Here is a 15,868-nt window from a genome sequence, read left to right on the forward strand (position 1 = left end):
CACTCGCGCAGTACCATCACAAACACAGTACCATCACTCACGCAGTACCATCACACACTCAGTACCATCACTCAAGCAGGACCATCACACACGCAGTACCATCACACACGCAGTACCATCACTCACGCAGTACCATCACACACTCAGTACCATCACTCAAGCAGGACCATCACAAACGCAGTACCATCACACATGCAGTACCATCACACACGCAGTACCATCACACGCGCAGTACCATCACACACGCAGTACCATCACACACTCAGCACCATCACACACGCAGTACCATCACACACTCAGTACCATCACTCAAGCAGGACCATCACAAACGCAGTACCATCACACACACAGTACCATCACTCATGCAGTACCATCACACACTCAGTACCATCACACATGCAGTACCATCACACACTCAGTACCATCACTCAAGCAGGACCATCACAAACGCAGTACCATTACACACGCAGTACCATCACTCATGCAGTACCATCACACACTCGGTACCATCACACATGCAGTACCATCACTCGCGCAGTACCATCACTCGCGCAGTACCATCACAAACACAGTACCATCACTCACGCAGTACCATCACACACTCAGTACCATCACTCAAGCAGGACCATCACACACGCAGTACCATCACACACGCAGTACCATCACTCACGCAGTACCATCACACACTCAGTACCATCACTCAAGCAGGACCATCACAAACGCAGTACCATCACACATGCAGTACCATCACACACGCAGTACCATCACACACGCAGTACCATCACACACGCAGTACCATCACACATGCAGTACCATCACACACGCAGTACCATCACACACTCAGCACCATCACACACGCAGTACCATCACACACTCAGTACCATCACTCAAGCAGGAACATCACAAACGCAGTACCATCACACACGCAGTACCATCACTCACGCAGTACCATCTCACACTCAGTGCCATCTCACACGCAGTACCATCACACACACAGTACCATCTCACACGCAGTACCATCACTCACGCAGTACCATCACACACTCAGTACCATCACTCAAGCAGGACCATCACAAACGCAGTACCATCACTCCTGCAGTACCATCACTCACGCAGTACCATCACACACTCAGTACCATCACTCAAGCAGGACCCTCACACACGCAGTACCATCACACACGCAGTACCATCACTCACGCAGTACCATCACACACTCAGTACCATCACACACGCAGTACCATCACACATGCAGTACCATCACACACGCAGTACCATCACACACTCAGCACCATCACACACGCAGTACCATCACACACTCAGTACCATCACTCAAGCAGGACCATCACAAACGCAGTACCATCACACACGCAGTACCATCACACACGCAGTACCATCACAAACGCAGTACCATCACACACGCAGTACCATCACACACTCAGCACCATCACACATGCAGTACCATCACACACTCAGTACCATCACTCAAGCAGGACCATCACAAATGCAGTACCATCACACACGCAGTACCATCACTCACGCAGTACCATCTCACACTCAGTGCCATCTCACACGCAGTACCATCTCACACGCAGTACCATCTCACACGCAGTACCATCACTCGCGCAGTACCATCACTCGCGCAGTACCATCACAAACGCAGTACCATCACACACACAGTACCATCACTCATGCAGTACCATCACACACTCAGTACCATCACACATGCAGTACCATCACACACTCAGTACCATCACTCAAGCAGGACCATCACAAACGCAGTACCATTACACACGCAGTACCATCACTCATGCAGTACCATCACACACTCGGTACCATCACACATGCAGTACCATCACTCGCGCAGTACCATCACTCGCGCAGTACCATCACAAACACAGTACCATCACTCACGCAGTACCATCACACACTCAGTACCATCACTCAAGCAGGACCATCACACACGCAGTACCATCACACACGCAGTACCATCACTCACGCAGTACCATCACACACTCAGTACCATCACTCAAGCAGGACCATCACAAACGCAGTACCATCACACATGCAGTACCATCACACACGCAGTACCATCACACACGCAGTACCATCACACACGCAGTACCATCACACACTCAGCACCATCACACACGCAGTACCATCACACACTCAGTACCATCACTCAAGCAGGACCATCACAAACGCAGTACCATCACACACGCAGTACCATCACTCACGCAGTACCATCTCACACTCAGTGCCATCTCACACGCAGTACCATCACACACACAGTACCATCTCACACGCAGTACCATCACTCACGCAGTACCATCACACACTCAGTACCATCACTCAAGCAGGACCATCACAAACGCAGTACCATCACTCCTGCAGTACCATCACTCACGCAGTACCATCACACACTCAGTACCATCACTCAAGCAGGACCCTCACACACGCAGTACCATCACACACGCAGTACCATCACTCACGCAGTACCATCACACACTCAGTACCATCACACACGCAGTACCATCACACATGCAGTACCATCACACACGCAGTACCATCACACACTCAGCACCATCACACACGCAGTACCATCACACACTCAGTACCATCACTCAAGCAGGACCATCACAAACGCAGTACCATCACACACGCAGTACCATCACACACGCAGTACCATCACACATGCAGTACCATCACACACGCAGTACCATCACACACTCAGCACCATCACACATGCAGTACCATCACACACTCAGTACCATCACTCAAGCAGGACCATCACAAATGCAGTACCATCACACACGCAGTACCATCACTCACGCAGTACCATCTCACACTCAGTGCCATCTCACACGCAGTACCATCTCACACGCAGTACCATCTCACACGCAGTACCATCACTCGCGCAGTACCATCACTCGCGCAGTACCATCACAAACGCAGTACCATCACACACACAGTACCATCACTCATGCAGTACCATCACACACTCAGTACCATCACACATGCAGTACCATCACACACTCAGTACCATCACTCAAGCAGGACCATCACAAACGCAGTACCATTACACACGCAGTACCATCACTCATGCAGTACCATCACACACTCGGTACCATCACACATGCAGTACCATCACTCGCGCAGTACCATTACTCGCGCAGTACCATCACAAACACAGTACCATCACTCATGCAGTACCATTACACACGCAGTACCATCTCACACGCAGTACCATCACTCACGCAGTACCATCACACACTCAGTACCATCACTCAAGCAGGACCATCACAAACGCAGTACCATCACTCCTGCAGTACCATTATACACGCAGTACCATCTCACACGCAGTACCATCACTCACGCAGTACCATCACACACTCAGTACCATCACTCAAGCAGGACCATCACAAACGCAGTACCATCACTCCTGCAGTACCATTACACACACAGTACCATCACTCATGCAGTACCATCACACACTCAGTACCATCACACATGCAGTACCATCACACACTCAGTACCATCACTCAAGCAGGACCATCACAAACGCAGTACCATTACACACGCAGTACCATCACTCATGCAGTACCATCACACACTCGGTACCATCACTCGCGCAGTACCATCACTCGCGCAGTACCATCACAAACACAGTACCATCACTCCTGCAGTACCATTACACATGCAGTACCATCACACACGCAGTACCATCACAAACGCAGTACCATCACTCCTGCAGTACCATTATACACGCAGTACCATCTCACACGCAGTACCATCACTCACGCAGTACCATCACACACTCAGTACCATCACTCAAGCAGGACCATCACAAACGCAGTACCATCACTCCTGCAGTACCATTACACACACAGTACCATCACTCATGCAGTACCATCACACACTCAGTACCATCACACATGCAGTACCATCACACACTCAGTACCATCACTCAAGCAGGACCATCACAAACGCAGTACCATTACACACGCAGTACCATCACTCATGCAGTACCATCACACACTCGGTACCATCACTCGCGCAGTACCATCACTCGCGCAGTACCATCACAAACACAGTACCATCACTCCTGCAGTACCATTACACATGCAGTACCATCACACACGCAGTACCATCACACACGCAGTATCATCATAAAATCATTAATTCGGCTGATATCTGTGCACATCATCAAAATAACACTTCTGAAGAAAACCTGAAAACAGAACATAAACAGCGACAACAGAGAGCAGTAGAGACGACCTTCTTCACATTTTATTTAGCATAAACATGAACTCCATTCTTCTAACCTGCAGCAATGCAGAGTCAGATAACATACATAAATTAACTCTGGATGTTGTTTTTAAGCAGATTTCCATTTCCATGTTCAGAAAACAGCAGTGAAGATGAAAAGAAACAAACTGAGGAGCACAGTTCATCAATTTGTGTTGTTGTTGTTTGTGCCTGTAGGGAAGAAACAGAATGCAAATGAATATTTTTCTTTTACTGTTCCTACTGTTAGAAAAAAGCGCATGTACAGTAAATAAAAAATAAGTCGTACCTCAGGAAGGTCATGGTTTCAGCAGCAATTTATTTGGTTTTATCCTGTTTTTCAAAATAAACTGTACTTGTACAAAGACTATTATCGTTTCATAATCATTTGCTTGGTTGTATCATTGCACACACACTTGTTGAGCATGTCAAACATATTTTCTTTGAGTTTCCATAAAAATCTCCATAAATTAGGTTTCTTAGGTGAACCCCTTAGACACTGAAGTTTAGGAGTGTGTGAACTATTAGTTGAAACCAACAATAAGCCTCTTCTTCCCAGTCACTCACAGCTGAATCACATGAACCCCCACTGCACAAGTGTGCATAAACCAGGAGCAGAATTGGCATGACATGCATCCATATGTCTACAAAACGGCAACATGTTTTTAAGAGGGGTGGGTGGGGCAAGGGGACAAAACCGCCAACCGCACAGACGACCAGATTGACAGATTACTGATGCAATCAGGATGACACTTGTGGATCATGTAAAAGGTAAAGGTTGGAGACCACTGCTGTGGTGTCATAGCAAAGAAACGAGTATCATATTACATTACTGTAAAAATGTTCACATTTGGTTGTTTTCTTCTGCATGTCAGAAAAGACTACCTAGAAGAGGTGGCAGAGAAAAAGTGCACATTTATTGGCAGAGTCTTGATTTTTCTTGAGTTGTAGTTTTCCAAACGTTATGGTGTTTGGTACATGACACTGTCTTCACTTGAAAACATCTTTTTGACTTGATTGTTCAAAGATGCTGGAGTCAGAACTTCCAGCATCCGACACTTTCACTGACGTGAAAAGATCAAAGGACCCGTTTGGACCTTTTTAACTGGCCTGTAAAGCATGAACTGCCCATTTTGATCTGCTGACTTGTTCTTGTGCAAATGACTCTTCATTTTGAGAAGGTGACTCACTTTTGCAGGTTATTGTTTTGAAGTTTAAATTCACTGGTTTAAGAACGCCATGGCAGTGGTGAAACTTTAATACTGTTGTGAGAAATTAGACAACATATGAGTTGCATAGGCAAAAATATTTATTGAAAGCAAAAAAAAGTGTTTGAAAGCAAATATTTTATATTTTCATTTGCAACTTTGAAAGTTTTGTGTGCAACGTGGAGGCATAAATATCACTCCATAAGAAATGGTCAAAGACAAGATAAAGCTGTTCCTGATTCTCGCCGTTTGCTCAATGCTAGAACTGCTCAGCCACCTATGGAAAACATCACAATAAGCGTTTTTGTTTTAGTCTGTGTTCCATAAAAACCTGCTTTGTGGGTTGAAGTGTGCACTTTCCGTCATGGCGGACATCCGCTCACTGCTTTTCTTAACAAAGCAAACCGAGGTGCTTTTAGCCGTCGTCACACATGGCAGAGGTCAGCTGGACAGAGAGATCCATTCAAACGTCCTGCAGAACGCCGCCTGCATCCCAGCAGCGAAGCACAGCCCACGTTTCCCTGCTGCAGCGGTAAATAGAGGAGCAGGACGCCGCTCTATCACCTTTACAAACAGACTGAAAGCTGAAGTTATCAACAGCCGTTCTCTTTCTAAAGACACCAATGTCTGCTCTTGGCGCTTCCAGAAGAATGCAGCAGCATAAACGTTTACAGCCATCATATTCAGGAAAGTGATGGGAATAGAAATGTAAAGACCGGGAGTTTCTGCTGGAACATGTGGCCCTTTTCTGTGCATTCTATGATGAGTAACCATGGCGACAGGACAGATTTTTACAGGTGCTTGACTTCTAGATAAATAGCTCAAATTTAGATGAATTGAGAGAAACTGGAATTAAACAGAATCAGACAAACCACTCTTGAGGTGGATTGTAATCTTGATCGGCATGCAGTGTTGGTAAATTTCTGAACACTGTTCACTGTTATCTCAAAGATTTAAAGCACAAACATATTTAAGATCATTACATTTTACGTTTATTTGGTGATTTCATGCTGACTAAAAGACAGCAGTGACTTCTTCTTTTGGGAAACTGAGGGGCTTTCCAAAGCCACATAATGTTTCTGTTACCACCAGACAAACAGAAGCTGCTCCAGCAATGCTGGGTGGCAGTAGAAAAAGGTTTGCATTTGGCCCCCGGGCCAGACTTTAGACATGACTGAAATAGCTCGATTCAGGTCTGAACCTCTTCCAATCACAGTCTGAAGTGAATTTCTTTCTTTTGGTTTTGGATCAATAACCTTTCCACGTCTCTGAAATCTAACTTCATCCAAGAATTTAGCAAACAGGCATTTTTCCCCCAAACGAAAAGCTCAGAGCGTTCTGCAGCGTCTGTCCTGATGATCTTCTACCCGCCTCACAGACCACGTCGCCTGCCATCTCATTGTTTGCATCAGCTCAGAAAATCAGACAAATAGTGGCAACGTTTCTGCAAAGATTCCTGAGCTGTTGTTTGTTTTAGATCGAAAAGGTTAAAGATGTTTAACCTCCCTCCATTAACTGCCACTAACAGCTAAAAAAGACCCTTTTCTCCAGCGTTTCTAAAGGTCTTTCACGTGGAGTTTGGAGATCAGGCTGTTTTATCTGAGGATTGATGCCTTAAGATAAAACCGCTCGCTTCATTACGTCCTTCCTCTGGGCCCGTTTGAGGCAGTTATCTCCTCCAAAGCAGCAGCAGCTTCTGCTCCTTCACTGGACGCCTTTTCACTGGAGGACATTTATTACTCGGGTTAACACAAGATCCCTGCAGTTGATGCTATTTTACTTTGGACCCAGTCCAGAAGGCAAATGGACCGAGTCCAGACTGAGCTCTGGGGCTAAATGTACATTTGAAGGCTCACCTTTTCTGTGATGCATGGATGCATTAAACATTCATAAATGCTCTTCCTTGTCTTGGAGAAGTCTGCTGGTTGAGACATTGGCTGAAGGTCCCACTCTGATTGTCTTTTGATCTATTTTACATTTTTAACTAATTATGTATATCATTATGATTGTTCTATGTTTTTAGACAAAATCCAAAAACCTGTATTTTCTAGGACCGTTTTTACAGAGCACCAGGAGTTCATTAGAAATTCACCTCTGAGTTGTGGGCGGGACTGTTGGTGCGGAGTAAGCCTGTGATCATTTCCCATCATCCCTCTGTTTGTACGCTGTTCCGTTGGCTCACAGCCCCTCACAGCATTACAGCCCAACAATAGCAGTGAAAAACAGCAAAAGCAGCAATATGGGAGCTATATCCATCCGTCCAGTACTGATCCAGATTCCAGCACAGACCAGGAAAACAAAGACGTTCATGGTCCATTTGTCTGCAGGAGGATGATCAGAAAGGGGCGGAGCAGGGAGGTTGCGGCCCCGTCCAGCGTATTTTCTACATCACAAGGAAGATCTTTTTCAACTGGCATCTTTTCATCTAGTCCTGATTCACCACAATTTAAATAAAGAAATAATCAGAATAGCATATTTAATCCTAATTTTCATTATACATGTCATCAATAACGAGAATAATGCCACAAGAACATGTTACAAACACAATTTTCATTGGAGCAGGGCTGTAAAGATCTTATTGGGCAATGCTTTTTAGCAGAAAGAAATTCACAAGATTAGTATTTTAATTGTCATAAATTTGCCAAACTCCTGTCCCGACTTGCTCTCCTGAGTCCTTTCAGTGGTTTCTCCTTTGGTGCTGTGCCTTTGATCTGCTGCTTTAAAATGATCGCCTCTCTCCCTCTGCTCTGCTCTCCTCTGCTCAACATTACTGTTCTTTTTAAACTGAGAATCCCACTACTCATAGCCTTTCTCCCACTCCTGCATTTCTTTAGATGACCACTAGGGGCTGGAGGGGCTGAGAACTGAGTACTTTCCAGTTGACGCCTATGTTAAAGTAAACAATTACAAACTTCTGTGCAGGCCAAAATTTAGCCACCCCCTCTATAGGGTGCAAGTAGAATATCAGTGGGGGGAGGATATGTGTGCTGAGAGTTTAGGGTGTGGTATCTCTCTGAGCCCCTAAAAGACAAAGAAAACCGTACTATCAGTTCATCTATCTTCTCCTCTGAACTATTTAATATGTCTATAAATGTTTATGTTGAAGGTTCTTCCTGACCCTCTGCATTTACCGGACTTTGGACAGGCAAAGTTTGTTTTATGGGCTTAAACTTTTTTCTTTTCTTTGCTCTGTAACTTATTTTAGGTCATTTTGGATTTTTAAAATTTTGGTTCAGGGGGGCAGTTACAGTATTTGGGGTAGTACCCCCCCCCCCCCCCCCCCTTCTGCCTTTGTCCAGCCTCGCTTCTGTGCAGTATGTGAAGACACCCCCGGCTGGAAAAAAGGTTTTTCATTGTCGCCTGGCTGCTGTTCAGATGACCGTCTGTGTTATCAACACAACATTTGACACACAGCCTGTTGAAAACTTTTATTAATGCTGTGTCTCCATTTTCATTACATCACTTTAGGATTTACTTTGCGTATGGAAAGGTAGTTGTTTATTTAATTTCATTTATTTATTTTTGATTGACAGGCAGATGGACTCGTGGACGGCTGGTAAAGTGGGCAGATGAAAACCTGTCAATGTCCTGTAGGGGGCGCCAGAGATCATTGTCTGAGTGTAAATACAGCTGTGACAACTGATGGGCATCATTTGAAAACCTGTCTGGTCATATTTTTAATGTATGCATGAGGAATTTCACTGTTACTGAAAGATTATTACAAACAAAGAACTCAAGAAAATACTACTCAAGATCATCTTTAAATTAATTTAACAAAAAATCCTTCTTACTGATGAACAAGGGACATCCTCAAATTCCTCTGCACCTAAAATAATTCAAATCCCTTCAAATGATAAGTCAGCCTTGTGAGTGAGCCCTGTCCTCTCTGAACTCTCTGAACATTTGTCTGATGAGCTCCTGACTGTTGAAGTGAGAGTAGCAAACGAGCCATACAGACCTCCACAGCCAAACAGAATCAGCCTTTGAGCCTGCCAAGGGATGTTGTCAAATCTTGTAGGATTTTGAAATCTGCCTTGTCCAGAAGATCATCCACAGGTAGAGAGCGTTTGGACCCTCATGTCCAGGTCTGTGAAGCACGGAGGTGGACGTGTCGTGGTTTAGGGTTGCTGAAATGCAGTAGGTCCTGGTCAACTTACCATCATGGGATCCATATGAATTATGCTTGAAAAACATGTGAGATCTTCTGTTTGAACGTTCAGCTGTAGGAGAACTGGACCATAACTTAAGACAAGGACAACTAAGAACGGAAGAGTCTGGAGTCTTACAGCTAGAACACAAGGAAGAGTGGGATAAACGTACTTGAAGTCAGAGACCAGGAAATGGTTTCAACAAGTGTCAGCCAAGAAGATAACACCAGCAAGGGAAAGTAGGGTGTCCTAACTTTGTTTTCAGAATATGCTTCTTGAATTTACATTTATAGTGCACCTAAAAAAACATTTTCTTCAGTTTCAACTGCAGGGATATAATGCTTAACCCTTGTGCTATGACCCCCCCTTCCATTGAGGTGTTCTCCCTACCATGGCAAAGGTGGATAAAGGTGGAAAGATTTCATGTAATCCATGGACACCAGTGAAGATCACAAATCATTGAAGAAAAAAGGTTCAGAGCACTGTCTAGTGGGTCTAGATGACCCAACTCCCAATGTAAAGTGCCTAGGATAACACAAGGGCTACAATAAAACATTGCGAGGGACGCAGTGGGAACTGTCCGTGGTGCTGACGGGATGTGATTTCTGCTCATGGAAGTGCAGCTTCACGCGTTCTTTGTGTAGTTTATTTGTACTTCTTCCGTGGTTTTAACGTAGTTCATTTGTGACACATCCACAACTTCTCTCACTCTTTGCATGTATATTTACGTATGCCCAATTTTCATTCATGCAATGTGCACTAATTGTACGTATAGTGGGTGAGTGACACAGCCTTAGGAGTGGACAACAAAGAAGTGCTCATCATTTCTGTGGTCTTATGTGGACCTTGGGACTCCTGGAGTTCATTGAGAAGCAGAGCCGTGACAAGCTGAGGGGGAAAAAGCTGAATGAGTCATCATAATTCTCCTCACCAACACATTCATCCAACCGGTCACCAGTCTTTTCAGGATCTGTGATTATTTTGCGTTTGCATTTTTTGGCAGCTGTTTCCTACAAACGCCCCAAATCAGTTGGAGGACAGTGTGTTTTGTCATGTATTAGTTTTTCAAGGTGTTTCCATCGCAGGGCAGCCTGGCTTATGGCATGCAGTGGTGTCCTCTGCTGAACATAAAGACCTTCCTAACAGAACGGGAGGCTTTTTTTGTCAGCAGAGCTGAGCTGCCTTCTGCAGGGAACCGGTCTCCAGGCAGAACTTTGGAAGTTATTAGTGAGGAGTCTGGACAAAGGAATCTTTTAAGTGTCATGAGGAGGAAGACAACTCGGAGACTCTATTTATAGCTGTTTTAAAATAGCCTTAGGCTCCAGTTATGACAAGGAGCTTCAGAGCGGCTTTTGCTATAATGCAGTTTGATGAGCTTAGAGGCTGACAGGCACAAACTGCCACCTGCATCCAGATGGAGCAGCCAGAAGGCTGCAGGCATTTACCTCCTGAACTGTAGAGTTATCATTGGTGTTCAAATCCTGAAATGACCTGGATTCATGGAAAAACAAAAGAAAAACAACGATTTCAGTTTGGAAACTTTCTAATCAAAGCTCGTGGTTTTCTGCTTTTATTCGCCAGAAATAGTCACTGAATAAGGAAGAAGTGGTTGTCAGTTTCCAAGCAACACACACCAGCGCGGGCACACGCGCGCGCACATACACACGAGTGCGTCATTTCCGACGAAGGGTCTGACAGTCCAGTTCGTGGCTCCACGCGCTCGCTGGGGACTGCGTCTGGCACAGGGCAGCTCTGAGGGGCAACAGGGGTGGAGGGGGTCTTGTCCTGTCATTTTCAGTGGCACGGGTCTGCACAGGTCCGCTTTCGTAGGACTTTGAACCGTCAGGTGTCCCCAGTGGGATCAGAAAGCAGCGGGACGCTTCTTTCCACGGAGCAGGGACGCAGCGGGCGGGGGGAGGGGGGTGTTTGGAGCTGATACGCAGAGGACGGGGTGCTCCTCTGCGTCGCGCGCGCTTGGATCAGTGGTCACCTGTTGAAAGTGCTTCATGGTCCTCCTCAGCTCTCCGATGTGAGGACCAGGCTGAAGCGCGCCCCGCCAGATGCTCCACGCGCCCTCCTCCGTGTCTGAACCCGCCGCGCCGGTGCCCGGACATGAGCGCTGATCTGGAGCGCGTTCCCCCCGGCACACCGCTGAACCACGCCGGCCTGGGCGGCCGTGCGCTATCGGCCAACGTCCGGAGGCTCCACAACGGTCTGAACCTGCTGCTGAGTGACGTGGAGAGGAAGCAGTTCATCCACTGCCTGAACGTTTACCACGCCAAGCGCAACGTCTTCGACCTGGTCCAGACTCTGAAAGTGATCCTGAACACCCCCAGCAAGCGCCAGCTGCTGCCCATGCTGCGCCTGGTCATCCCGAGGTCCGACCAGCTGCTCTTTGACCAGTACACCTCTGAGGGGCTCTACCTGAAGACGGAGCTGCTCCCCAGCAACGGCAGCGTGGAGATCTACGGAGACGAGGGGGACCCGACTCTGCACACCTATGTCAGCTGCCTGCAGGAGCAGCCGGTCACGGCAGTCAGCTGCCTGCAGGAGCAGCCGGTCACGGCAGTCAGCTGCCTGCAGGAGCAGCCGGTCACGGCGGCTCCTCTGGAGGGATTCGGGGCTGCGGGCTCCACGGCCGCGCTCTTCTGGGAGGGTCTCTTTGGAGAGGTGCGCAAAGTCACCCTGAAGCGCTCCAGGAGCCACGAGGGCCTGGGCTTCAGCATCCGCGGGGGCTCGGAGCACGGAGTGGGGATCTACGTGTCCCTGGTGGAGCCGGGCTCGTCCGCCCAGAGAGAAGGACTCCGGATCGGGGACCAGATCGTGGCGGCCAACGACATGATGTTTGACAACGTCACTCACGTAGAAGCAGTCAAGGTATGACACCAGCGCGCGTGTGAACGGCCGGGACAGGACAGGGGTTGACGATGCGTGTGCGCGCGCCTTTGGATGAAAACATCTGGCAGCGCACGCAGAACACGTGACTGCAGGCCCCACAGAGCAGCTCCTCTGGAGCTCCTGCGTCCAAAAGCGGCCTTCAGGGGACTGCTTTTGAAAAAATGATAACATATGGTGAAGCCATGGTGCTCCGTTGTCAGGGAGACCAGGCTGTCTGTCTTCCTGTCTGTCCAGCATTTTTAGGTAGAAAGAGATCTTCAAAGTGTCAGTGTTTTTTGTGCTGCAGAATGACTGCATTGATCATAATTTAGTCTTCAGGTTGAGAAGGTTGCAGGGTGCAGTTGAATCGATGCTCAAACATTTTCGTCACAGATCCATTTCCAAACTCTGGACCTCAAGCTGCAAGCTCTGAAGTACCTGTCTCTGCTCATATGAGGTTTGGGTTTACATCCACTGTGGAAGAAACAGAGAGATTGATCACAACTTTGTGGCATGAAGCCCAGAGTCCTGCGGGTTTGTTAACCCGAGCTCCACACCTCTGGCTGCAGGAGGTGCTGAAGTCTATGTCACTGAAAGCTGGAGGACAAAAAATTTCCAAGTCCTGCAGACATTTGGAGTTTCTGTCTTCTCGATGTCTCGAGTGGAACTCACTGGTGTGTGCAGGTAAAGAGCACCTGTGTGGTAAAGGTGACAGACGTCCCTGCTGTCTGCAGCAGTCTCAGCACAAACACTCAACCCAATCTTTGTTTGGAGCGAAGCCGAGGTCTGCTGCCCTCCACTGCACCCCCACCTCCTGCTTTTTTTTTTTTTTGGTTGATCAATTGGGATGGAATGTTTTTTTATTTTTTTTATTTTTAATTTTTATTGTTTTCAAAATTTGAACAATTTGAACACAAAAACATTTGAACAGTTTAAGCATCAAGTATCAAAAATATGTCAGCCCCCCCCCACCCATCAACTTAAGACAGCCATACAAGTAAAATAATTAAAACAAATAATAATTATGAAAAAGATAAAAACCAAGTAAAGACAAAAAATAAATAAAAAGGTATACAGGCAGTAATAATAAATACAAGGATGTGAACTTTTTTTTTTTCCACAGGTGTCTCAGTCCACTGACCAGTTTGTTTATGAAGAAGGCATTAAAGAAGATTGCTTAATGTTTTGTCCCTGTAAAAGTAGACCCTTTAAGTCGGCAGGCAGATGGTTTAAAAATGGAGACCATGTTGTAAGAAACATCTCCTCCCTTCCTTCCATAACTGCATGTAACCTCTCATGAGGAAGTGTACTGAACACCTCTCTGTACCAGAGAGTGACAGTGGGAGGGGACTCCTTTATCCAATGTGTCAAGATACATTTCCGAGCGATTAAAAGCAGTTTCTCAAGAAGCTTATAATGTGCAGTAGGAATCTGTAATTTCCTCGAGGGAAGGCCCAACAGGAAGACACCTGGATCCTTCTTGATTTTTAATTTCAAGATCTCACTGATCACAGATGAAATATGATTCCAGAATCTAGAAATTTTCCTACATTCCCAAAAACAGTGAAAATATATTCCTCTCTCCAAATTACATTTCAAGCACAAAGGAGACAGAGAACGATTAATTTTGTGTAAAATAACAGGAGTTGTGTGGAGTCTGTGGATTATTCTATACTGAGTCTCTCTTAGTCTGTTGCACGTGAACGTAGATTTAATCAAGCGGAGTGCTGTTTGCCAATCATCTTCTATATATTGAGAGTCTAAGTCTATTTCTCATTTACGGGAAATATCTGGAAGGAGGCATATGCCTAGAGAGTTAAGGAGAGAATAAAATGATCCAATCAGGTGCCTCCTGTCTTTGCGATCCCCCAAGAACTTTTCTACATCATTAACAGCGGAGGTGGAAATAACATGAGAAGAAATAAAATGTCTCAGTTGGAGATATGCAAAAAAATGTTTTTGAGGAACATGAAATGTGGTTTGTAATTGTTGAAAAGACATAACAGTGTCGTCTTTACACCTCCTGCTTTTATATCTCACAGATTCAAAGACAAAAGGCTGAATAGGAATTTTACTGATAAAATAGGGGTCACTCTGCTGAGTTGCCACATCATTTGTGATCACTCGCTGTCCATCTTCTGTATCGCAGTAGCTAACAATAAATGCAGCATTATTAGCTGCTGCCATCCATAAACCGTCTGAGCATTTCTGACGATAGAAAGGTCCAAACATATGAGGACAGAACAACCACCAGCATATTTCAGGAGAAAGCAAGAAAAGCTTCAAATGTGGAAGAGAGGTTCAGAAGTCCACCGGAAAGGTGTGAGTCCCGCATTGACCACAGGACAGAAGCAAATCCTGACCCCCCCCTCAGTCAAAGTCCCAAGTCTCACAGCATGGATCCGGTTTGAATCCATCCTCAGGAGGATGCCTCCCTTTGTGTCTGAAGAACAGACACAGAACAGAGGCAGTGATGCTGCTGATGGCTCCATTCAGCTTCTGATCTTGTGTTTGTGTTTTCTACATGCCAGCTAGAGACACTCATGCTGAGAGTTGCTCCGTCCTGCATGACGCTTCGTCTCACCATCAGTAAATGTGAGTGTGGAGCCTCTACAGCAGAACCTGAGCGCTCAGCTCCAAGCAGACAAACGGGAAGAAGAACACAAACTTCTGAGCCGCTCTGGTTTGATGATGAGCGTTCGATCTCACTCGGGATGATGTGATCTGTTTTCGGCGTGGTGGTCACCGTTGGGCAGCCCTTTGCCCCTCTGTGGTCATTGAAAGTCCTCCACTTGTGACCGGGATGCAGCAGTAGAAGTGACCGGCACAGAGTGGGCCCCTGGTGTGTGTGACTGTGGGCTGCAGAGCATCCTCCTCTGCTCGTCTGGAGGGCCGTGTGAGCGAGATGATGTAACTACAAAGATGACTAACCACTAAAGCTCAAGAGGAACGCAGACAAACCACAGAAATAGTCACTTTGTGTTCCGGCACATCCGCCCGCATCTGCATAACTTTGATTCTCAGTTTGATGCAACAGAAATGAAGTGCGAGGGAGGGAAACAAGGTGGGGGGAGCATCACTTCACACAGGGGTGAGGTCTGAAGCAGGAAAGTCAGCTGTTCTGGATTTAAAAATATCTCCATGTTTACGCTCGGCTCACTTCACTTGAGCGTTATTCCAAACCAAATCCGTGTCCGTGCTGGTCGGCTCTGGCCTTCACTCTTACCTTCTTTAGGAGCAAAGAGGCTCTCCTGAGCCAACGTTTCAGGAATCCCACAAAAATGTCAAAAAGTTTTGCTTTTCAGTTCTAACTACAGCAGAAAAAGATGCTCAGATAGCCGTTCCTGTTAG

At 46.4% G+C, this 15,868-nt stretch overlaps 1 protein-coding gene across 2 annotated transcripts in view; it reads left to right on the forward strand.

Moving 5' to 3' along the window:
• The first annotated feature begins 11,612 nt into the window (after positions 1-11,612).
• LOC101156094 (whirlin) overlaps positions 11,613-15,868 on the forward strand; it is a 42,146-nt gene continuing 37,890 nt past the window's right edge. For both annotated transcript variants that reach the window (XM_011479825.4, XM_020706348.3), the window contains exon 1: positions 11,613-12,517. In XM_011479825.4, coding sequence (XP_011478127.1) covers positions 11,753-12,517 — 765 coding nt within the window. In that variant the 5' untranslated portion in view covers positions 11,613-11,752. The remainder of the gene's footprint in view (positions 12,518-15,868) is intronic.

This window comes from Oryzias latipes, chromosome 9 (assembly GCF_053564925.1).
Source record: "Oryzias latipes strain Hd-rR chromosome 9, Olatipes_Hd-rR_3.1".
In the NCBI taxonomy this organism is placed as follows: domain Eukaryota; kingdom Metazoa; phylum Chordata; class Actinopteri; order Beloniformes; family Adrianichthyidae; genus Oryzias; species Oryzias latipes.